General features: G+C 35.2%; 2 protein-coding genes and 1 pseudogene across 5 annotated transcripts; all 3 read left to right on the forward strand.

The window, feature by feature from the left end:
- The first annotated feature begins 7,066 nt into the window (after positions 1-7,066).
- LOC125206126 (copper transporter 5.1-like) lies at positions 7,067-8,795 on the forward strand. The gene is made up of 2 exons (XM_048105421.1): positions 7,067-7,484; positions 8,774-8,795. Exons 1-2 carry the CDS (start codon positions 7,093-7,095, stop codon positions 8,793-8,795), a joined length of 414 nt encoding a protein of 137 aa, XP_047961378.1. The 5' UTR covers positions 7,067-7,092.
- Positions 8,796-9,403: 608 nt separating this feature from the next.
- Positions 9,404-17,430, forward strand: LOC125207447 (sister chromatid cohesion protein PDS5 homolog C-like). Of its 4 annotated transcripts, none has more exons than XM_048106795.1 (15): positions 9,404-9,698; positions 9,786-9,916; positions 11,539-11,742; positions 11,861-12,042; positions 12,196-12,322; positions 12,397-12,564; positions 13,811-13,907; positions 13,986-14,431; positions 14,569-14,622; positions 14,723-14,802; positions 15,811-15,862; positions 16,182-16,265; positions 16,363-16,406; positions 16,779-16,853; positions 16,929-17,430. In XM_048106795.1, exons 1-15 carry the CDS (start codon positions 9,638-9,640, stop codon positions 17,158-17,160), a joined length of 2,037 nt encoding a protein of 678 aa, XP_047962752.1. In that variant the 5' UTR covers positions 9,404-9,637; the 3' UTR covers positions 17,161-17,430. The 4 variants fall into 4 exon arrangements, with proteins under 4 accessions (XP_047962752.1, XP_047962753.1, XP_047962751.1 ...); XM_048106796.1 differs by having other exon boundaries at positions 13,992-14,431; positions 14,720-14,802; XM_048106794.1 differs by having other exon boundaries at positions 9,405-9,698; positions 14,720-14,802.
- Positions 17,431-21,122: 3,692 nt separating this feature from the next.
- Positions 21,123-22,690, forward strand: LOC125204614 (annotated as a pseudogene).
- Positions 22,691-26,416: the final 3,726 nt, after the last annotated feature.

Here is a 26,416-nt window from a genome sequence, read left to right on the forward strand (position 1 = left end):
TGCACAATTCTTACAAAACATGTCAAAATACTAAAATAGATAAAATATGCAAAATATGGACATGAATTGCGATTTAAACATTGAAAACAGACCAAATAAGGGCCTTAAAATAGTGCAAAATTCGAACGTATCAACCCACATTGGCCCCTCCCGCACCAAACTCTTCCCCCAAACCACCTGCCTACGCAACGACTGCACCACCCATTCCCTCCTCCTCGACCTCAAAACCAACGACCTCTTCCCTCTCACCATTCTCACCGACACCTGGTGCTCCTCTGGCCAGTTCCTCCTCGACGGCACCCTCCTCCAGACTGGGGGAGATCTCGACGGTTTTCGCAAAATCCGCAAATTCACCCCCTGCGAATAGGATTCGGTATGCGATTGGGAAGAACTGCAGGATGTCCAACTGTACCGAGGCAAGGCGGCCAGCAGCATCGAGTTTTTCGCGCCGCGGAAGGAGATCGACCTTGTCGATTTCGCATTCTTCAACCAAGTTAAGGATAATCAAATGGATTACCCCTACGTCCACTTGCTTCCAAACGCCCAATTGTTTATTTTCGCTAACATGTTTATAAGTTTAAAAGAATATTTATAAAAATAATTAGGGAGTTAATTAGGGAGTAAAAATTCAGAATTAAAAGTTTAATTTGGTTAAAATCGGGATTAAATCCGTTGACCGTTAGTTTTTAACGAAAATGTTGACGGGAGGACCAATTGTGATCTGATTTGAAATGTGCAGGACCAATTGTGATCCAAATTGAAATGTGCAGGACAAAAAAAATCCAAAAGATAATGTTTAGGACCAAAAACGTAAAAAGACCATATGTTCAGGACCAATTTTGGCTTTACTCTTTATTATATACATATATGAATAAAAATTTAACTAATCTGTTACTATAGTTATGTAATTATTTTTGTTAGAGATAAACCAATTAATAATTAATCTCTATAATTATAACTATGTAAATCTTTTTAATTCTAGGATCCACTAATTTGTAAAGAAAAATTAGTTCACAATGAATCTCTATAATTATGAAAACCACTATTAATTTAATCATAGGAATAGGATCCAGAAATTTAGTTAATGATTATAATACTTAAAATCAAGTATATAATAAAAACATTGTCTAAATCACAAGGATAATTTTATTATTTTATTTGAGAGAAAAGAAAAAAGAAAAGGAAAATACAAGTATGATTAAGTGAAACAGGTCAAGTATGAACAAATTGAGGGATTATATTGGTCACTGAAAGTTCCTATATTTTTTACTTCTTTACACTCTTTCGTTGAATCACTAATATAATTATCATTTATCACACTCATATTTAATAACAGTAGTATTACTTGATTCTAGGGAACCATATTTAATCAAATCTCGATAGTTATGGAAATTAGTCTTAATTGAATTAATCAATTATTCCCGATTACTAGGTATTCTAAAAGTAAAGATTAATTAATTTTCGTATGTTTTTATACTTGTATCTATATTATGAAGTAGAATATTTTTACATATTAATCTTGTGAATTCATAAAATATACATATGGAATAGATTTATACTATTTATTAGATAAATGAGATGTACTGGGCCGGGCCTGAGCTGGTCTTGGGCTTGGGCCAGTCTTCAAGTGGTCCTGGGCTCAAGCAGGTCCTGGGTATGTAAAACAGTCCAGTTGGAGCTCGTTTAAAGTACTAAGCCTAGCTCAGGCCCACTCTATTTCAGTAACGGGCCAGGCCTGGGCCGGCCCACACCGGGCCTAGATCGGGCTAGGGTGGGTCGGCCCGGCCCACATGACATCTCTAGGTCCAATTCTCCACTAACAATACTCCAATCACTTTTTTCTTTCTATCGCTCTCTTACTTTACCAATTGTGCATTAAAACTCTTGTTGTTTCAAATGTTTTCTTTTTTTTAAGGGACGGATGGAGTATTAATTTGTGTCACTATCGCGATAAAAATTGAATCACCATTTTAAATCCAAATTATATAATCTAAGTTCCTTTTCAACTGAGTTCATTTCTTGTGTTTAAGATGATCTACATGTATTACTTAATCGAGCTTGCTGATTAGCTCACGTTAATTAACCTCTTTTATCCAATAGTGCTAAGAGGTTTGATAACTCTTACTCCCTTCGTCCCATAAAAGTTGAGACAAAACTTTTGGGCACGGAGGTTAAGTATTTATATTAAATAAATAGGAGAGTTGAAAAAAGTAGGAAAGCTAAGAGAGAGTAAAGTAAATGATGGAATAAAAAAAAGAGTGATTAGATGTTTTGTTTGTTGAAAAAGGAAATGACTCAACTTTGTTGGGACGGACTAAAAAGGAATACGACTCAACTTTTTTGAGACGAATGGAGTATTTATTTATCGAAGTGAATTTCAACTAGCTAAGTTTCTTCACAATAAATCATTGATAAAAGCATCTATTAAAGACTATTGGTTGGAATTAATATACTAAAAAGTACTACTTCCGTCCCACATTTAGTGTGGGCGCGAGTTTTAAGAAATGTAAAGAAAGTGGGTTAAATAAGTTAGTGGATTATAGGTCTCACTTATATATATTAGTTTCGTAATAAAAATGTGAGTAGAATTGGTTGGTGGAAATGAGGTTTACTTACCATTTATGGTAAAAGTGAAACGTGACTCTTACTGTGGAATAGATCGAAATGGCAAAATGTGACATTTAATATGGGACGGAGGTAGTATGTTTTAAGTGTTGTGTAAATGTAAACTCTTTACTCACTCCAATCCATTTATAAGAAGAAATAATTTTGTTAAATCAAGTTTTGCTTATTCATTTATGTCTCATATTTACGTATATAAGCAAAGGAGTCGAAGATGGTAGACCGATCATGGAACAGATCATCACATTAGGTGACGCATGCAGTCGGTTCCTTGTAGAAGTAAAATAGAATTTCACAACCTAGATAGACCTTGGCTACCATCGCGAAAGTTTGCAGTGTTTATACGAGAGTTTTCTTACCTTGGGAAAGTAATAAACATTGGTATGGTATATCACTGAAATGATCTAAAGGTGAGATAAGTCTTTGTTGCAATATATGGAAAGAGGAGGCCTCCGAAAAGTGTTATTTCTTAATATTTGTAAATAACATTGAGCATATGGTATTAGTTATACATTGCTTTGACTGATCAAATGTTGTAGGTTTTTCATCATTAAATTAATCCCGATATCTTGGGCAATGATTATTAATATCTGGTGGTGCTAGAATTGTTACAACCCTGAATCGTGTAATGGTAAAAAATGTTTATATAAAAAGTTCATAAAAGGCTTTATTATTTGGAAGTCCAGTCGGATGATGGAAATGAATGGAAATGAAGTGGACCACTCTTGGTAGCAGATGATATTTAATTAAAAGTCTGTAATATTTAAATCTTAAACAAAAGAAATAATTAAATGAAAGAGGAAACCTGAATTACTCGTAATATTAGTCTATATAATTGAAGATCATATAATTTTCAATAGTGGCGGTGCTAGAATTCTTACAACCCTGAATAGTATAATGGTAAAAAATATTTATATTATATCCTTAAGAAAAGTTCATAAAGGGCTTTATTATGCGGAAGTCCAGTCCGGATGAAGGAAATGAAAGGAAATGAAGTGGACCACTCTTGGTACAAGATAATATTTAATTAAAAGTCTGTAATATTTAAATCTTAAACAAAAGAAATAATTAAATGAAATAGGAAACCCGAATTACTCGTAATATTAATCCTGAAGATCATATAAATTTCAATAGTGGTACAGAATAATATTCTATTGGACTAAATTTTAATTGGAATTGATTCACTAACTAATTTTACACTTAAATTTAATTGAAATTAGTCCAATAGGTAATTTTTGGCTTAAATTTAATTGAAATTGATCTAATAGGTCAAGTTCGGTTCAACCTCCACGGATCCCTAATAACACTCTATAAATAGGAGACTTAATAAGATACTTGAACCCTAGCCTCCAAAGACTAATTTTTTTAAAATCTCTCCTCCACATTTAAGGAAATTTTCTAAAACTTCACACAGACACTTAGGGTGTGTTTGAATTGGAGTTTAACAATCATTTTGTAGCAATGCTTTTCTTGGTTTTCCATTTCCATTTCTATTTGTGGTGTTTGAATTAATGGTATATTATCTATAGTCCTTAATAGCACATGTCTGGTTTGTTATTTAAAGCCACATTATAATAGAAAATTTTTGATTCTCTGACTTTTTCTATAATTCCAAATGTGAGGGCTATATTAGTTATTTTAGGTAATCTAACATTGAAATAATGTTGCACATATTATTATCACTCAATTTTTCATGATAATAAAACAGTCATTTTCAACCTTAACTCAATGGGCCCTTTGCCCATTGAATGAGCTACAAAAAATTTAACCAACATATCAAACACTAGATTAGGCCATTAAATGCACTCTAAATGTGTCTATCTACCAATTCAAACACACCTTAGTTTATTTCTATTGTTCAAGTAATATTGGTATGATAGAATTTTCCCTCATAAAAGATTATACTTCGAGTTATGGGATAAATCAGAAGATTCACGATAGAGCCCGAAGAATACAGGAAAAAGTCGCTAGCCAAGTTAGAGAATCGTTATGTAAGTGACTCAACTTATTTTAACACAAGTGATACCTGCAAGTGTACGGGGCTAGTGTAGCAATTAGCAAGCAAAAGTATCGTATCCCACAGAGACAAATTTGTATCAACATAACTACCACGAACAAATGTTGACTACTATCTAGAGAATCATGAAAGGTTTGGTTGTTTTCTAACACTACGAAAAACATATAATGAGCAAATAAACAAATAAAAGCAAGTAAACACGGAGTGAAAAGATATATGGAGAAAATTGTAGAATTCAAGGATCCGATGCACAATTCCAAGCTCTTATCCAATCAAATTGCCTTACCTTTTGGTGTCTCTAGAGTTACTAAGTCGACCGCAATTATAGATTAAACCCCCTCCCGAGGTGAGAAACCTGCAGATTAGGTGCTAGGATTGAAGTCCCCTTCTAATCCTAAAACCCCTAATTCCCAAAAGCTCGATTAGGTCAAAGACCTCACTCAAAACCTCAACTCTCCCGAGTTTTATTGCATTAAGGTGTGAATTATTCTTATTTCCAGATTAATTATTTCATCTCCCTATTAATCTAATTAATCCTACACAATCAAGTGGTGATCAAGCAATTGAAAGGAATAAACCCAAGAATAATCAAATAACTACAAGAGCAAGGTAAGAACGAAATTAATTGGATAAAAACTATGAAATTAGTGCATCTTCACCAAGAATTCTACAAGTAATGTTTAGCTACTCATGTTCTTCATAAAAACCATGTTTGAAACACAAGATTCAATGAAATACATGGAGAAAAGATTAAGATACTCTTGTGAGAATGAATCTATGGAATTGCAACTTCAATCTTCCAATTGGAAGTCTTCAATCTTCAATTCTCTCTCTCAAAGGTATTCTTGGAGGTGTGTGTGAGTGTTGGAGGCGGTAGATGTTGAATGAATGTGAACCCTAGGCGTTTTTCCATTAATCTCCCATCAAAAATCGCGTTTTTGGCAAAAGAATACGCTAAAATAGCGTACCCGGCCGGGTGGAATTATAAAGAGCAAAATTCACCCGGCCGGGTGGTCATTTTCGACCCCTTTCTGGCCATTTTCGCGCAGAATTACAGTACCCGGCCGGGTGAATTTACAGTGTAAAAATTCACCCGGCCGCGTGTAAGTTTCTGGATAGCGCAGTGTTCTTGTAATGGCCATAACTTCTTCTACCGAACTCCGATTGAGGCGTGCAAGATACCCACACGAAGCTCTTTCGAAGACAAAGAGATTGATATACATTACGGGCTGATTGGACTTCAAAATCTCCAGTAAATATTGTCTCAAAACAAGGCTGCTGCACATCCACATATTTTGTACCTTTTTCAACACACTCTTAACAAAATGGTCAACATACCAACATAATAGAGAAGTAGATATAAACATGTCCAATAATAGACAAACTATGATCAAATTCATACATAACCACCCTCTAAAACCATGTAAAATCCAAGTATGTCAGTAAGTTATTCGATTTGTGGAATTCATGTATAAGTATTTGTATTCATTTAAATAAACTAATTGCGTTCTTGGCATGCATTCAATGATTATATGCAAATGGGTAAATCCAAAAAATCACCTAAATAGATCTGTGTACTCTGATTATTTGTTTTTGCAAGGTATTCTTCTACAAACCTCGTCAACAATATCAACTCAGGTGAACTAAGACGTGATTCCACAAAGTAACAACAGTAACTCTTCTTCAATATTGATCACCACTACCAATGATTCCATGATATTAGGTGACGAAAGACCCGCACATATTGATAAGTCAAAGTACCATATAACTAACACAGTTATTCTCAATGTTACTTGTGTTGATTTAGAAAGAGTAAAGGCCAAAATTGGTTCTGAACATATGGTCATTTTACGTTTTTTGTCCTAAACATTATCTTTTGGATTTTGTGGTCTTGAACATATGGAAATTTGATCATTTTGGTCCTCCATCAACATTTTCGTTAAAAACTAACGGTCAACGGGTTTAATCCCGATTTTGACCAAATTAAACTTTTAATTCTGATTTTTTACTCCCTAATTAATTCTCTAATTATTTTAATAAATAATATGAAAAAATAAAAAGAAAATAGTTGACCTGCGCCCTCTCCCTCCTCCACTCCCCCGCCAACCTGACCTCCGCCGCCCTCTCCACCACCGCATTCCTCATCGACGCCGACTCCGGCGACCGCCTCACCTACCCCGCCTTCCTCCAGCGCGCCACCTCCCTCACTTCACTCATCTCCAAAAACAACGTCGCTTTCGTCCTCTCCCCGTCCTCTACTTTTCCCTCCTCTCCCTCGGCGTCGCAATCTCTCCTTCCAACCCGCTCGCCTCCGCGCACGAGCTCGCGCAGCAAATCCAGCTCAGCTAACCCTCGATCGCCTTACCAAGTACACGAAATCAATCTCCCCTTCAAACGCTGCAAATTCCCAAAAAAACAACAAAAAAACCCAAATTCCTCCTCCATCTGCAACGATGATGCACATGACCTTCTACTGGGGCCGAAGCGTCACCATCCTCTTCGATTCATGGCAGACCAATTCCTGGCCGGGCTACTTCCTCTCTCTCTTCGCCCTCTTCCTCTTCGGCGCCTTCTACCAGTACATGGAGGAGCGCTGCCTCCGATTGAAGCTCCTCTCCGTCGCCAAACCCCCTCCTTCCTCCGCCGCCGAGGCTCCTCTCCTCAACAAGCTAGGTGGCCGCCGCTGGGGGCCCTACCAGATCGCCGGAGCGGTTCTCTTTGGAGTCAATTCGGCGAACGGGTACTGCCTGATGCTGGCGGTGATGTCGTTCAACGCGTTGATGAGGCGGTCGCCGGAGTCAGCGTCGATGAGGAACGCGGTGGTGGATTGGGCGGCAGAGGTCAGGTTGGTGGGGGAGTGGAGGAGTGAGAGGGCGCAGGTCAACTATTTTCTTTTTATTTTTTCATATTATTTATTAAAATAATTAGGGAATTAATTAGGGAGTAAAAAATCAGAATTAAAAGTTTAATTTGGTCAAAATCGGGATTAAACCCGTTGACCGTTAGTTTTTAACGGAAATGTTGATGGAGGACCAAAATGATCAAATTTCCATATGTTCAGGACCACAAAATCCAAAAAATAATGTTTAGGACCAAAAACGTAAAATGATCATATGTTCAGGACCAATTTTGGCCTTTACTCATTTAGAAAATAACAATTTCCAAGATCTTTGTACTTGATTTATACAACAAGAAGTACGTGTATCAACAAAATTCATTCGGTGCTATACCACATTCCAATGTATCAGTCATCCAAGATATAAAGTGACTTCGGATTGACACCTAAAACTATTGTCTACATCTATCTAGGTTGAGAATGATTTGTACTTACATCTACAAAGTGCCGACGGTAAGATCTTATTTAACCACGAGAAGAAATAATGTTTGTTCCATTATCAATTATTTTCTATGAATATAATCAATAAATAATGATGAATGACAAACCACGTGATAAATAAATTTCTTCTTAAAATATCAAAAATTCGGTCTGATAATTTAAAGCAACGTAAAACATGATTTTCAGTATATACCCAACAACCAACAACTAGTAAAATCAACTAACAATAAAATTAAAAATTCCTAAATTAGTATCTTTAGCCGTCTCACAATATTGGATTAAACTAAAATTAACCCCGACAACAAAGCCAAAAACGTGATGCATTTATTATTAGCACTAACAATTCACCGCAATTTACAATATAATTACAAAATAGACAAAGGTTAATACGGGTATCAAATCTACGGACATTAATGAGTAGGCTCTGAGTATGATTAAATGTCTAATACTATCTAGACCATAGGGTTTGAGAGTTGATTTGATTAACTAGTGTAAATGAAGAAAATAACAATAAGTAAATTAACAATAAGTAGAGAAAGAGAATTCCCCGTTATTTATATCCTTGACTCTTGATTAATTCTAATTATAAATCTATTTATCCATTAACAACTCTAGCTTTACTATGACGATCACAAATATCAACCAACTCCTATTAGGATATCTTGACTTGACCCTACTACAAGTCATGATAATTACAGCTCCTAAAAGCTCATACGATCCCTCGTGTTCTCATACATAGTATTAACAATCCTTGATATCATTGGCTTAGTGATAATAATTCAAATGTTCATTTGTAGATACTCATCTCTCGAGTTTTGAAATAACACAATAACAAATTCAATTATTGCCCTAATAATTAAGATCATTGAACATCTAACCATATGTCACGTAGCCAGTTTCAAAGCAAGAATTATACGGGTTTAAAATAGATAAATTATCATAGAAACATGTTTGAGTCAAGTACTCGCAACCCTATTACTCTACAAGTTAAGCTATACCCATTAACAAGTAGCTTCAAGCAAGTAGTAGTAATAAAGAAAACAATGTTGAATCATCGATCCTGCATACTTGAGTTGATTCTTGAGCTCCCACGTGAATTACGAATGAAATACGATGTGAAAGAAATATATAAAAATATTGCTAATGTTAGTAAGTTGGACTAGAAAGGCAGGAAATCTAGGTCATTCTAATGATCCGCCAAATTCTAGCGGCCGGCTAGGATCGCAAGATGTGAACTTAATGGGTCGCTAGGTTCGTTCTATTCCATATTTCGACTCCAACTTTTCACTTTACGAAAACCCGTCTCAAGTCTATTCATCTTTCTAAATATCCCATCGTGGCATTTTCATACATCCGAACCAAGTGGGGCCTAAAATTTTTATTAAAAAATTGGGATTGAATTGTGACGCAACGGTCAGCCGTGACCCCCAAATTAGGAAAAATAGTTTGCAGAGCAGCAAAGATTGCAAGTAATACAAAATATAGTTTGCAATATTTGTAGAGACACCGTATTCTTTATCCTGAAAAGCATCCAATCTCCCTGCACAAAAGAGAAGTATATCTGTAAAAATCCACGGATTTGATACCCTAGAATTAGCAGAAATCGATTGAATGAACCAAAATCCGGGCATGGAGATTTAAGAGGGGCACTGCCTCTCTGCATGCAACACATACACATTTTGCGAAAAAAAGCCCCTTTTGCTCCAAACCCTTCTTTTTTGGGTAAATAGAATTAATTTGCTGCATTTTCACAGGCAATTTTCAGTTTCCATTTCTTATTTATGATCTTATTTGTTTCAATTTCACAAGGAATTGTAGAAATGGGGTCTGCTGGTATTGATGATTCGTCGCAGAAAACGATTGAGCCGGAGTTGGTTAACATTGGGAACAAACTTCTCAGGCGCCCTTCATCAACTGATGACCTACTCATGCTCCTTGATGTATGTGGGTTTATGTGTGTGTTTGGTGAAATTCCTATTTCTGATAGAGAAACTGTTTGTGCAAATGTCTGTTTAATCCCTCAACTCTTTATTTGCTTATTATGAAAAAAATCAAATTTTGTTTAGTCCTTATTATGTAAGTGTCCCATTTAATTTAATTAGGTATCATATGGTTCGTTTTTGAAAGAAATGAAATGAAATTAAAAATATGGTTAAGATTGAACAGAACTCTATGCTCAACTTTTCTGGGTTTTCATTGCATAAACTTCAAGTTACTAGATTCCCCAATATATACAAGCTATAGATGATTTTACGCTAAGTTGCTAACTGTAACCCAGTACATGTTCATTAAGACTAAAGCAACCGTGCAGACGAAATCTGCATAAAAGTTAATATAGATAAAGCTGAACCAGCTGCACTATCTTGCAACTTTGATCTCCAGCTTGACTGAAGATGTGCTGAGTTCTGTGTAGTGTTGGAGTTGGAGGCCTTGATTTATTTGTTCCAGTCTGGAATTAACAGAAATCTGATAAGCCTTTGTTTGAGTGATCTTGGAATAAATTTGAATCACTTAAAACTGAAATACCAATGGGCGAAATAAACTATTCTATTCAAATTTTCTGTTTATGACATTGCCAAGGCAACTCATTCATTTAGTTTTTTTAGTGTTTTTTCCCTTCATCATTTCACTGACTGAAACTATGGTCTTATGATTGGATTGATCATTGTGCTGTGCTGCCAATGGTAAAAACTTGTTTGCTGATGTAGTTTATAGTTCCTGGTCGTAGGATACACCTAGAAAGGGCAGACTTAATTGTAAATCATGAAGCTTCTTGGTCTATCGGTTAAAACTGGTGGTAGACACATTTTGGGAGTTGGGTCAACAATTCGTAGAACAAGATGCAAGATGAACTGGACCTTTATCTTAATGTTCTTATGCATGCTGTAAAGTATTTGCTTCGCAAAATCAACAACAGTATCACAAATGTGACAATTGAAATTTCTGTAATTTAACTTTTCATAGCCTTTCTTTGGGCCAAGGTAAGGTGGGGTTAGCGCCAGTAGCTACTCAGAAACTCAACATTTCTTGAAATCCTTTTTATTTTTTTTCGGGAATTATTTTTGAGAGTGTTTGGTGCTCTGAAGACAAGAAACTTAGAGTATCTAATTAGGATGGAGGTTATTTTCCTTTTGATTGATTAACATGGCTATAAGTGAATCAATAAATTATTTGCAAACTTGTTTCCAATATGTTCTTTATTGAATTCACTTTGAAACAAATCATTAATTTATGTGACATGTCAGTTGCATACCAACCCTTGTGTAATTGATTAGTTAAGTAATCCACCTTTGCTGTTTTTTTTCATGCATGAAAAGTTGAAAACTCAGTAGATGTGTAATGAGCTACCTGTTTTACATTTCAAACTGTTCTTTTGAAACATGTGGCAAAAAAATTGTTTTTTTGTTGATTGCTCCCCTCGTTCCCTGGTTTATTTGTTATACAACATATTTCATTGACTTTATTTTCACCCTTAACAACACTATCTCTCCTTCGCTCTTTTTTGAATTTTCATCCTTTTACTAGCTATGTTGGTGTTACTGATAGTCTATGTGTAATTTAGGAAGCAGAGACTCTTTTAGCCAAGGTTTGGCAACAGCCTCCCAGGTCTACAAGCAAAGCACTTCTTCAGATAATGAAGGCGCTTATGACTGATGAAGTATTGCACAATGATGATTTAAATGTCCAAATTGCAGTTGCATCTTGCTGTAATGAGCTTACCAGGATAACTGCTCCTGAATTCCCTTATGAAGATGATATAATGAGGGTATGAAGATGCAGTCAGTTATTCCATGTCTAAATATATACTCAAGATCACACCTTCTTATCTCATCCTTCTATTTGCACAAGCACCCCGTACTCTATTTTGTGTTTGCTGGTGACAGGAAATTTTCCAACTATATATGATTGCTTTTGAGCAATTATCTTGCGAGTCTGGCCGCAATTACTATAGGGCTTTGCATATTGTTGAAACTGTTGCAAAAGTGAGATCATTCCTGATTCTGTTGGATGTCGATACTGATGGGCTGGTTGTTGAGATGTTCCGACTTTTTCTTAACAAGATTGGGTAAGTTTTTGGGGAGTTTCTCTGCTACTATACATGAACTTGAATTTTCTAATTCTGACCTTACTGAATTTATAGGCTGTGTCCATACTATTTCTCATGGTTTTAGTGTCAAACGTATTTTGGTGATCAATAAAGATTCTAATTATGGTGAAGGTCAAAAAACTCTTCTGATGTCTTCAAATACATGGAAATGATCATGACTATGGTGATAGAAGAAAGTGATGAAATTTCATTTAATCTCCTGAGGCCTCTTCTAGCTAGTGTCGAAATGAAAAATAGGGTAATGAATCCCTCCTCGACTATTTATGCTGTGATTATCCCATTTCTTTCTAAAAAAGTGCACTTGTGCTTCAGGATATTTTGCCTATTTCATGGGAATTGGGTAACAAAGTCTTTGAAAACTGTGCAACTAAGCTCCAGCGTTATCTCAAAGAAGCAGTGAAGGCAATGAGTCTGGAATTTGATGATTATGCTGAAATAGTTGCGTGCATATGCCGTGAAACATACAATGATAATGACATGGTTTGTTCTTATAAACTCTGAACTAAAAATCTGTTCTCATACATTGTTATATGTTGATTGAACTAAAGCCACCCTCCTCTTGTTTGTCAGACAATCATTATTTTGAGTCACATAAAGTGATATGTGGAAAACAAATTGGCTGATGGAGGATCAAATGTTAATGTGTGACGAATGTGATGATTTATTGATCCTTGTTTTTCCTTTTCTCCTAAGTTCTTTTATGGCCAGTTTACTGTGACAAGCTATAGTCATTTTTCAGAGCTCACTTAGCAGTCCTATACTATTTTTGAAAATGTCTCCTTCATATTATACCGTGCAACAGAAACATTTTTATTTCCTTTTTATGTCGATACTATCACACCGGATACCTTACATTCTTATTACAGGACTCCATGATTTAGTATGGAATTTCTCATTTATTTGATTGGAGACTAGAAAGGAATAGAAGAATGGTAGAATGATGCAAGATTTGTGAAGGAAAAGACGGATTAACTGCTTTCTTTTATATGCCTGAGTTTCAAAATTTCCTTCTACTACAACTTTTCTTTTGGTTGCATACTGCAATCTCTATTCCTTAAGAGAAGAGCTATCTTACCTTCCGGTCAAAACTCATTTTGTTCAAGTCTTTACTCTTTTGATATTCATTACCTCATCAAACTTGAATGTGATGCAAACAACTAGTTATAGGCACTTGTTTTGCATGAGAAACTGGAGGAAGATTGGTAATCAGAAAAATGCTATTCCATTTCCCAACCAGTCTTCAGATGTTCCAGCTTGGGTCTGGGATATCTAAGGAACTTATGCAAATAAGTTTGGAAACTGGACAGTAAATTAGAAGGATGTTCTTTGAATGAAGGCATTATGAACTCAATTGGGTAACAGAAAGAGTAGCTTTCAAAAATATGCAAATTGAATAGGAATCCAAAGATAAACCTCCTGAATGATATACTCGAGAACATCTACAGTTCCTGTAAGACTGCCAATTCCAAAAAATTTCCCTATTTATGTGGTTATTTATGGTACCATTCTCTAAATCATCTGATACCTTGTCATATATTGGTACTCTTCTAGATGATTGCTGTCTGAAGGTAAATGCGCTTATCTGATATCTGGGAAAATTCAAGATTAACCAATAAATGTTCTCTCTGGAGTTGTATGCTTATAAGTTCCAAACAATTACCTTACCTTTTTTCTCTTCCATTAAAAAGTTATCTGTAATTTTGTTGATGTTTTATTTTTCAATCAGGTATCAAAGGAGGTATCACCTGCTGCTGGTGTGGCATCCCAAACAGATCGAATTTCCAAGGCTGTGAAAGATATTTGTTCTCTGCAAACTGATGATGGTAATGTAACTAAGTTGGACAGTGAAAATTTATTGGAAGCAGTAAAAGACTCTCATCAGATTATACTATTGCACGCAGATACAGGTGCTCTTAGAAAGAGAAGGAGGAAGCCTAGTCCCGCGTTAAGACCCAAAGAGGTGGAACATACTTTGGGAACCGGAGATAGCTATTCCCATGAAGGATCTCCAGGGTATAATGTGGAGAAAAAAGACTTAGCTTTGATGTCAGAACGGGGACACTCAAGCATGTTAAGCAATTCATTGAGAAAAAAGAAAGATTCTTTTAGTGAACCCAGTCTTGCAAAAAATGGTCAGTCTCATAAGAAAAATGTTAATCAGCACAAGGACCTGGAGTTTACATCAACAATGAAAAGCAAAATCTTGAAAATGAAAGAGAGGGGAGATGATGCACCGAAGAAGACTGGTAAAAGGGTTATTGCTGGATCAAGTAAGATGAGGGTGGAAAAGAAAGGAGGTGTAATTGGTGACACAAGCAAAGAAGAAAAACATCACCTTTCACCTCAGGTACTGTCTGTGAGATAATAAATTATTTCCCATGAATATGTACAGAATGATGCTGCATGAAAGGTCATTATCTGTCTTGTGTTTGATGGACTTTTCCCGTACAACTATGTCCAATTGTTTTGGAATAATTTATGCAGATGCAGGGATCTCCTATGTCTAAACCTGCAAAAGCCAATTTGGAAAAGGATAAGGTACCATCATGTTCTATCGTATAATATGGTGTTAATTTAAAACATCCTTGGAGATGCATAATTTTTTTTAATATATTTCCAATACACTTCCATTCAGAAGAAGTCAAGAAAGCCACGTGTGGATTTTGGAGAAGAGTTAATCAGTTTAAGGATACAAGTGTGGTGGCCAATGGATGAAATGTAAGTACGGCATGTTAAACTATATCTTTCTGGTAGTTGATTTCAATGAGTTCTTACTTCAGATGAAATGGGCATTATTTTAAGTTATTCAGGTTTGGCCTTAAAATGAACCTCATTTCTTGTGTCCTAAGTATTTCTATTTTAGACCCTCTCAAAAACAAAAGTAAGTATTTCTGCAGTAGAAAATTCCCCAAAAGTCACCACCATACCATACTTTCGTATAACTTTTCTTGCTTCTAAAAGTTCAATAAGTGGTTTTATCTTCGATTGTTTTGAAATTGTCGTTTCAATTCATAATTGTCCCTAAAAATACTAAGATGATGTACTAACATTAACACATGTTTTTGGATTTAATTGGATGGTTGATCACTAAGAAAAATGAGCACCACTGCTCTCTTAGATATGCTCTATTTCTCCAGATTTTATTGGATGGTCACTAAGTTTTGTCGTGTACTTGGCACTGTTTAGGAAATGAACAGTGGTGCCCGTTGTCTAATACTAGCATTAAAGATGTTGGAAGTTAGACACTTCTTAAAGACTGATTAAGTTCAAAGTTGTCCTGAAGGCATAAAAAACAGGTGAACTGTTGCCTATCTCAGATAATGAAGTCCCTTTGTCTTACCTGTCCAACACACACTTGCTGTCTTGCATGCGACTTAGAAACCGTACTCCGGAGTTGTTCCTTCCCAATTGAGAGATAAGCTTCGCTTAGGAAGCTAGACTAATAGGATGAAATAAATTTTCTAAATATAGAAGTTGGTTGCTCTCTGTTGGTATCACTGGTTAGATTTAGTTTTCATTTTACTGGTTTGTTATATCATGATGAGATCCTCAGAATAAATATCAGGGTATTGTGCATCATCTTTGTGGTGGTTCTGCAGTCCTAGGAACAACTTAGTTTTAGTTCACACAGTCAACGTATTCAATGTCTTCATAGTTTTGGATTTTAGATATGCTTCATCTGGAAAATACCAAGATTTTCTCACATTTAGCTTTCATAACATGCAGGTTTTATCCAGGCACTGTTAAAGCTTTTGATCCTGAAACAAAGAAACATGAGGTGACGAGACTTCCTTCTTTCATTTGCTGTCTGTACCATACTCAAGCTCCCATCTCCAATACTACTTTTTAATGTGGGTTATAGGCACTAAATCCTACTAGTACTTGTTCATAGCTTTAAATTCGTGGGCATATAGGATTAAGGCCTCAGATTGTTTGAACCATGGAAAAGGCAATACCTTTGTTTCCTACTACTTACGTCAACTTGGGCAGAAACTTTATCTGAGTAGGGATACTACATAATGCATTTGTCCTCATGCCTCTGTTTGTCGCTCTCAATTATATTTCTATTTGTAATGCATCTAGTTATGTTCTTACAGATTTTGTATGATGATGATGAAATAGAGCTCTTGAATCTGAGAAAAGAAAAATGGAAACTGTTTCATGATGAGCAGTCTCCACAAGTAAGATTTCTTGTCATATAATATTATTTTTCATCCTCTTATGTTTAAATTTTTTTTGTTGTGTTGCGGATGTAAAAGTTTGACAAAATCGTTACAGAAACAAGTAACCGGTCATTCATCTCCATCCAGAGAGCTTACCAAGTAAGTTTAATTAAAAGAGATTTAATATGAATTTCTTAACCTTAGAATGCTTTTCATGCCTGCATCCTCAAACTATATTGTTATTGTACGTGGTGTGTGAAAAATCTTCTTATCTATATTCAATGTTAAGCCAGGAGATATAAGAAATTCTGACGTAGTGTTGCAATATTCAACTACCAAACGTCGAGAATTAGGAACCTTTTTATATCAGTCTGGGTATCTTTTCTTCCTTAAGCATTGATCTTAGATTGGGAGTCCTCACAATTGGCATTCTCCACTCAGCATTATCCTAAACCTGAACTCTGATAAATCTTAACATCATTTCGCATTTATGGAAACAAAAAAACTGACCTGTTTTATGATATCAATCAGGACTAAAGAAAACAAAAGAAGAAAAGCAGACACGTTGAAGAAACAGCAACAGCATGCTGCCTCTTCATCTAAAAGGTTAGTTTTTCTTTACGAGCTTCGAAGCCTTCAGGTCAGATAGCAATCCCTTAATGGTGACATTTCTCCGTTCAGATTAAAAGGTGAAAACCATGCCCTCAGTAAATCCAAAGACACTACTACTTCACCTGACTTTCATCAAGTCGTGGCTGAATTTGATGAAGAGACTTGTGAAACTAACATCTCAGCAATGGATGGTGGGGAGAATCTTGTGAGCAAGGAAGGGTCAGAAATTTCAATCAAGAAAATGAAAGGCAGCCACATCCAAGAAATGCATGAAGTGATCAACCTCGACGATGGTTCTTGATGTTCATGCATACCATGTTGAAGGATTTCATGGATTTATGATCATGTATAGCCTTTCCTTGTCAGGATACAATGGCTAGACACAACAATAGCACATGAAGCTTCAAGTAGTGGGCTTCTTTTGATTGATACTTTAATCCCCTAGAGTGAGGTAATGCTTATTGCATTTATAAAAGGGTGTTTGGCTTCTTGTGGTTTTGTGTTTTAGCGAGGGTCAAAATGGTAATATCACCTTGAATTATTTATCCTAGTTGGTGACACTTTCAATGCATAACTTGTCAGTAATCTGTTAGTACTTTCTTGAAAATGAGATTATAGAGTTTTGATAGCATATGGATAGGAGGACACATTAATGAAGAGAAGAAATTCTAAATGCAATTTTGAATTAAAGAGTGAGCACATCATGCATATTTAGTACTATTCAATTTACTAATTAATCAACACCGAGTAATCTTAAACAATTTTTTAATCTTCAAATATATAGTGTTGTTTCGTCCACATATAATTTGTTTGACTCGAATAATGTACTAATGATTTATTAGAATTCAAAAATTTTGAGAAAGGATTTCATATATCGTCAGAAATCTACAATTTATAAATTATCAACACACTTTGTTTTATGATAGGCTATCATGTGAAGCATTTACACTTTGCTTTCATGGTTTCCATTTTCTTTGGGTTCGATCAATAGAATTGGTTCGATTTTAAAGCTTATTATTGTGTCAGTTATTTTTCAATTCCAATCTAGATATATCGATAGATCAATTAAATTTAGCTTATCGTCGATGACCTACTCTGATAACATGAGTATAAATTTATGGGATTTCATTCTAAACCCAATTAGAGATAGGAAGTGGTTTGAGTTTTCTCTTTACATGAGATATTGTTATAGTTATTTTTGTTTCATTTGCCAACAATCAATTGTCCTCAAACTTTGTTCGGTATCATGATTGAAATTGGAACTTTGAATTGCTAATACAATGTTTGGTATCACAAAAAATTTTAATTTAGAATTAAATTATGCTAATTTTAATTCCTCTCAATTCCACAATTTGAATCAATATCAAAAGCATGCAAATGTAATATTTGCTTAGAGCATCCACAATGACTCGGACTAGTAAGATTCACTTAGAGCATCCACAATGGCTCGGACTAGTGGTTGCCACATCAGCAATTCTTAGTCCGACCCTTCCTTCTGCAGTGGTTCGGACTAATTTCCGCCCTATCAATTAAACTAATTTTTCATTTAATTTTTAATGTTATAGTTTTTTGTTTTTGTTTTCATTTGCCAAAATAAAAATATATATTATGTTATACACAATAAATTTAAACAAACACCACCTACATTACTTAATTAAAAAAAATACATTACTAATTTTTTTTTAAAAAAATACGTTACTAAATTTAAAAAACCTATACTACTCTAAGTCTAAATCTAACTTCTTTTGCAAATTCTTGATCCTCTTTTCATACTTCTGCCGCGTGTCCGGATTAGTGGCATTGTCATGGATGGTGGTCGCGTCAATTAGCAGCCTATAGTCGTAACTCTCCGCGAAATTAATTGAACACTAAGGCCACGAGCGCAAGTGGGGAGCCGATCCAGACGCGGTCGCCTTCCCTTTGCCATGGGCTTTGGCACTCTTGTTGCCAACGGGACGCCTAAAGTAGACGTTGGAATGCCGGAACTCCTTTCCGGCTCAGCGTTGAGATCCATAGGTGTTGTGATTTTTAGGGTGCAATTTAAGTACACAAAACAAGTAATAAATCCCTAAAAATACTACATCTGCAAGTATACAGACGTGCAATGCAGTATAAAAGGTGTCGAACCCACAGGGAGGAGATTAATTGCTAAAACTAGTAAATCTAACTAAAAAGCAGTAAAATAATTTAATTTTGGGTTTTTTTGATCTAGAGGTGAGTGAAGAACGAAACGAGAAGGAAAAAGAATAAGGGAATCACGATAAAGAGGGAAGACTACTCCTAGCTTGTTTCGGGTTGCTTGTTCACATGAATCCTAAAGTCTAATTACTTTCCAATATTTATCGGGATCATGTTGATTTTACGCTCTCACGCAGCTGATCACTGATCGTGGAATTTTACACCTAGGATAAGCTGATCACGTCTCCTAGGCTCTACTCACCAACCCCTCACTCCTACAGTCGCATAGTAAGCTCGAGATTGGCTTCTACAAACGTTCAACACATAAGATCCACCCCGGACTATCCCCTGATCAGTTTTAGCCTAGGGTTCCTTATCTATGTTAGCTCCCTACTCCAAGTTAAAGAGACATTGAAGTTAAGGCCTTTACCGGATGAAGTTTGCTAGCAAAACCCAACACGGATTGAAATAAACACATAGACAAGAACCAAAACATGGAAATCTATCAAAACACAATCATAGATTCATATTTACAAGCTTCCCTAACAAACTAGGAGTAATCCCTAAAATCTAGCCACTCATGGTGGGCAACAATACAAGAAAACAAGTAAATGCTACCATATGGGCAAGATTAGGGAAGAATTAGCCTCAAGCTTCTTCTTCTTCCTCCGAAAAATGGACTCCAAGCCTCTTTCTCTCTCTAAGAATCGCCTCCAGCCGCCAAAAGATGCATTGGAAGTCGTGCCCTAGCTATTTAAATAGTTAGGGCCCGAAAAACAGGCCCAGTAGCATTTGCCCGGTCGGGCGATTTGCATCTTGAAAAAACGCCCGATCGGGCGTTTTGTCATACTCTCGATCAGGTCGCGCGTTTTGACGCCCGGTCGCGCGTTTTGCACTGCATTGCGCAGTCTTCGTAAAACAGCCGTATCTTCTTCATCCGGACTCCTCTCTCTTATGGATTGGTCTTTTGTCCTACAATATATCAAAATGAGTCCATTTTTCACCTAAAAATGTGTGTTAAAACAATACAATAAGGACTACAATTTGATTCACATCAATAGGTGTCTAGAAAAAAGAAGTAGTTTGGGCGGATATGGAGTCTAATACTCCCTTGTCTGCCATTACTTGTCACTAGATTTCTTTTTAATCCATCCACCAATACTTGTCGTACTTACTTTTTCTACTCTTAGTAATGTATCCTACATTCCATTGGCTCATTCTCACTCACATTTATTACTATAAAACTAATACTACTCAGTCCCATTAAAAATAAAATATTTTTCTTTTTGGATTATCCAATTAAAAATGAAATATTCTCTAAAATGGAAACAACATCATTTCTACATTTCCATATCTTTTATTTATTCTCTCATCATTAACTAAATAAAATCTAGTACCGAAAAGCAAATGTTTTATTTTTAATGGGACGGAGGGAGTATATATAAAAGTAAGACTCATATTTCACTAACTTTTTCAACCTACTTTCCATAACATTTCTTAAAATTCGCGCCAGCCGCCGAATCAACTTGTGCCAAGTATTGGCGGACGGAGGAGTATATATGGATGGATGTAGTACTCCATCCGTCCCTGAAAAGTATAAACTAGTACGGAGTATTTCCTTTTTGAAAAATATGAAATTTCTAATTTTGAAAACTCATTTTTCTCTAATGAGGTGGGATCCATTCTTCACTAACAAACAATACTTTAAGACCATGTTTGGTTGTCAGGATTATGTCTGGGAAAGTAATCTGATTCCTTTGAATTTTAAATTCTTGTGTTTGTTCTGGTTTTAATCAAACTAAGAAAATAATCAGAATCCCGAAACAAGGAAAGTTAGTACAACTTTCCGGATTTTGAATCCTAACTTTTTTTAAGTATTAAAAAATTATTTTCCTGCCAACTTTACTTTATCGTTAGTCAAACATGGCCTTATTTTCTTTTGATCTTTCTCTTACATTTTTAATCATATATTAAAATTAGTGTCAAATCAAATGTTCTGAAAAAATATTAAATTCCACAGATCTGTTAAATAAATTAAATAAATAAAAGAGATGCGATGTAGGCCCATGTAATAAAATTGATTAAGTCCAGGAAAGCAAGAATGGTATCTATCTAGGGTTTTGTGGTTTTCTTCACTATAAAATTGCACCAAAATAGTAGACGCTGCGTCTCCTGCTTAACCCCTTATTCCGCAGGTACGTTAATTTCTCTTGTTATTTCGTTCCTTTTTCTCTATTGTGATCTTATTTGTTTGTTTTGCTTATTACGTTTATCCTGTTATTTTTATTTTCCCCCAACTTGTTTAGATTGATCTGGATTTATTTCAGAAATATTGATCCTCGGAGATTCAAATCGTTCGTATCTGAATTTGATTTGAACTCGGACATGAATTTTCACTTACAATTTACTGATTTGTATTTTTTGCACATTGCAGTTTATTTAATTAGAGGCTGCCCATAACCCGAAGCAAGAATGTCTGGGTAGGGAATTTTGTTCATCTGTTGAATTTCCTTTGTATTTGAAGGTGTTTCCAAAGATATTTTTCTTCGATTTGTTGTATTAAATAATTGATTCTTTGAGAAAAACTGTAAAGTTGGAATTTTGTATATCTGTTGATTTTCCTTGGTATTTCATGGTGATTTCATTGCTGAGCGAATGCAGAGATGTTTTTGTGAGATTTGTCAGATTGTAGACTCATTTTAAACGGAACGAAACGAGGATAGATGCAAATTAGGGCATGCTGAATGCTTTTTCTTTGAACCCCTGTTGAATTAGATTGGATCTTTTGCAGAGAAGAGCCTGTTATTGTGGATACACCAGTGCCGGTTGCTGCTCCCACCCTTGGTGAGCCTATGGATATCATGACTGCTCTGCAGCTTGTGCTAAAAAAGTCGTTGGCGCATGGTGGGCTTGTTCGTGGCCTTCATGAGGCTGCCAAGGCAATTGAGAAGCACGCTGCCCTTCTCTGTGTGCTGGCAGAGGACTGCGACCAACCTGACTACACTAAGTTGGTCAAGGCATTGTGTTCCGACCACAATGTCAACCTTATCTCTGTTGCAAGTGCCAAAACCCTCGGTGAATAGGCTGGTGTAAGTGCATACTGCACCCTTTATTTGCTGTTGAAACCACTTCTGATTTGTCTTTGACAACTGTGGTGATGACGGACCATCTTGAGCCGGTTGTCTTTTTTGCTACTTGGGACACGTTGAGATAGTATTTGATTGCAGTGTTGAATGTTACTTATGTAGTTGTGCAAGATTGATTCCGAAGGCAAGGCCAGGAAAGTTGTCGGAGCTGCTTGTGTTGTGAAGGTAATCATGGTTTTCTTCTCAAATTGATAGATTAATCATTCGAGAGTTTAACCGAGTTTCTTGCTATGTAGGATTTTGGCGAGGAAAGTGAGGGGCTCCACATTGTGCAGGAGTACGTGAAGTCGCACTGAAGCTCGTTGTCAAGTGAGTTGTTGAAGATGATTTAGGGGGTTTAGATATACATAAGCTCTCTGATATTGTTTTTCTTCCAGAGGGTTGAGGCTTTTGTTTTTTCTTTGATGAGAATGTTGGAAGTTTTGCTCGCTATTTTTGATGCCATGTTATTCTTGAAGAATACTGCACTTAATCATTAAGGCAAAGAAGTAAATTCTCTTTTGGTAACATAGATATTGCACTTGCTAAATACGATTAACTCAAAGTATATAATGTTTATAGTATAAAATTTGAATAGTGATACGACACCAAAATTAAATAAATAATGTCATTAACAATGTTAAAAGACTTGTTCCTTCAACCTACTATCAATCCAACCATCCATAGAGGTGAATAAATTATATGAAGGAGTATTTCTCAAATAATGAACATATTTGAAGTCTTTAGAGAATGTGAAATCTTGAAAGACAACATGAGAAGCATACATTTCAGGAATCTTATATTTCACCCTTATAACAACATGAAAATTTGGTCCCTAAACTCAATGGTTCTCTTCATATCCAAAAAAATGCACTCCATTAAGAACCTACGCATGATCCATTGCCAATAGTGAGAATTGTCCCTTCCCTAATTTGACCACGAAACTTATTTTGTAAAATTTGAGAAAATGTTGATTGAATCCTAATGCAATGCATGGAAAAATTACTCATTAATAAATCTAAATTATTAACCAAAAAAACCTACTCCATCCGTATTAAAAAACGGTACGAGTTTTAATACATAATTGGTAAAGTAAGTAAGAAAAATTAGTAAAGTAAGAGAGAAAGAGAAAATTGAGTAAAGTGAAAGAAGAGAAAAAGTAGTGAAAGTAGAGTTATTGGATTGTGGGGTCCAGTCCTAAAATAGAAAGATTCGAAAGTTTCTATTTTTTAATGAACAGTCCAAAATGGAAATAGTTGATATTTTAAAAAACGTCACACACCTAAGTCTCAATAAAATTATTTACATTAATCATAGAAATTTTTTTCTTTTTTTTTCCTTCTTGCACAACTTAAGATGCATGGGCAAAGACCAATACATATTTAATTATATTGGAGATATATAAGGATATTTTTTTTTACCATTGAAGATACACACACCTTTAGACGATATTTGATGCAAGTTGAAATTTTTTTCGGCTAATTCCAATTTGGGTACCTTAGAACGTGATTTATTCGGATAATTTCAAATATCCCTTCAAATAAAGCATGGGTTATGCATAAATTTGTAAATAAAAGCAAGTACTTAAATTATTAAATTTGAGGCAATCCTATTGTTTGAATCAATATATGTATTTTACAAGTAGAAACAAATATTTTCTTTCATCTTTTACTACAAAGAAAATCTCCAATATCATTAACAACACATTTACTTTGAGTACATTGCAAGGGCGGAAGATATGCGTAGGACCAATTTTTTTTTGCTAATGTCTTCTTATAATATCTCTAAAATTCGGATATAAAAATTATTCTCTGGCGATTTAATATGGAACTAAATAAAAAATTTGAAAATTATGAGAATTACTCTGGACCTCTACTGCCAGTCATCATGGTTAGCCAGTGGCGGAGTCGAGACTTTAATATTGGACAACAAACTTTGTTAATACATAGGATATTTTTTTTAAAAAAATAATCCAAATTTCAATTATTACTATATACTACTCCTACTATTTACCAAAATGTATACGGTTGAAAACATAAAGTATGGGTAAGAGTGCTGATAAAAATGTTTATTTTACTAAGGGCATCCACAATGAGGCGGAGGGTGCGACGCCCTAAGCTCCTGCCCTATGCTCCGCCACATCAGCATTCTATCCTGTCACTTTCACCTGCAATGGAGCGGACTATAGCCCGTCCTAAACATTTTATTTATTATTTGAATATTTAAACACTACAAAAATTCATTAATCCTATTTTTTATGTTTGCAAATATATCAATTAGCAAGAATAAAAATATAAAAACACCACAAATTAAAGGCAATCCTATTGTCAATATTTATTTTTTATTTTTTATATTTTATGCTTGCAAATATGAAAATCTTCGGAATTCATTATTGAATTTAGAGAGAAATTGAGATGGGGAAGAGAGTGGAGTGAAAGGTGTGAAATGAAGTAAAAAAATGGTGACATATATAGAAGAAGAAAAAAATATATTGAAAAATGTGTGCATCCTCTGGCCTATATCCTCTGCACCCCCTGCAATGGGGCGGAGGATAGGCCGGAGGATGCATCCTCCGTGTCATAATCCGCGGACGATGCATCCTCGCAGAGGATAATGTGTGCATAGTCTGTGGTGCTGCAGTGGTGGACTATGAGGCGGAGGATGCATGTCCGTCGCATCCTCTGTCCCATTGTGGATGCTCTAATGTGGCCAAGCAATGGCTTCATAATAATACTTGAGAAGATGATTCCATGATTTAGATGAAGATGATTATAGACAATGTGAAATCAATTCTAATTGCACTAATTAGGTTTGACAGCCAAAGAATAGGTATTATGACATTGATTAGAGAAAACTTGTATTAATAGATTTGGATTGCATATGTGACATGTACAACAACTTCCCATGAGACATATCGGTCTAATTATTTTTATGTTTAATTATCACATACTAGTTAGTTTGTTACCTTAGATGTTGTAAATACGGCCTTTTTGTGTGACATTTTGGTGGTATACGCCCTTAATTCCAGATGTGAACGGAAACAACTATGCATTTATTTATTTCCTTGCTAAATCTTTCAATATTATTTTACTCCACCAGTATTTTTTATTTATAGATTACACTCTAAGAACTCTAGGATAAATTATAAATATTAGTATTACTTTATAATGGAAATACATAAATAACGAGAAGCAGGGATGTTAATGTAGCTCGCAATCTGTGGGCTGGTCCGAATAACCCGTCAAATTTATAAGGGTAGGGTTGAAAATTTCTAGCCCGATAAAATTAGAGTCCGATTAGCCTGCATCCGATTAACCCACAACCCCTTGGGGCCAGACCCGAAAGCCCGATGGACTGGCCCGAAAACCCGATAAAATTTCTTCCGTACAATTTGTTTTATTCATAATTCGACACTTCATTGATTATTTTATACTCCCTCCATCCCAGTTTAGGAGTGCAATTTAGTTAGGGCACGAGTTTTAAGAAATTGTTGGAGTGTGTAATAATTGAAGTGGGGTAGTGGAAAGTGAGACCTTTTGACTTTTTGTATGTTTAGTATTTTGTTTGTTTTTTTTTATAAAAGTAATAACATTTTAGTGTAAATTTCATCAACAATAAGGTTAAATTTTATGTCCAAATATGGTAAATTCTAAATGAGACTATTAAACTAGGACGAACATAAATGGCAAAATAAGACTCTTAAACTGAGACAGAGAGAGTAATATAAATAACTACAAAAATAACTTTCAATTATATATTTTAAATATACAAGCTATATATTAAATTTTTTATTAACATAACAATAGATAAATAAATTAGAAACTTCAAATTCACTAAAAAAATTATTCAAATTTCTAAAACATGCTTTAAAATTTCTTGATGTTTATGTTTTATTTTGCACAAATCTCAAATATTAGTATTTGATCATGTTTATATTTGAGTTTAAGCATATGTATCAAATTGATCATAATAAAATATTTTACATTTTATAAATATAACTAATTTCATTATTATTTGTTAGATTGATCGCATGTCAATTTATCGGTAGGAACCCGATTAACCCATTGGGCTAGCCCAAAACCCGAGCTTTTAAGGTTAGGGTCGAACCTTTATAACTCGAAAAATACAACCCGATCAGCCCGCGCCCGATTGACCTGCAACCCGAATATGGTTGGCCAAAATTCACTGGGCCGGCCCAATTGACATCCCTAGTAAAAATAACGAATTAGGGTAAAGAGAGATCGATCGAACTCT

Source organism: Salvia hispanica, chromosome 2, assembly GCF_023119035.1.
Source record: "Salvia hispanica cultivar TCC Black 2014 chromosome 2, UniMelb_Shisp_WGS_1.0, whole genome shotgun sequence".
NCBI classification, from domain to species: Eukaryota; Viridiplantae; Streptophyta; class Magnoliopsida; order Lamiales; family Lamiaceae; genus Salvia; species Salvia hispanica.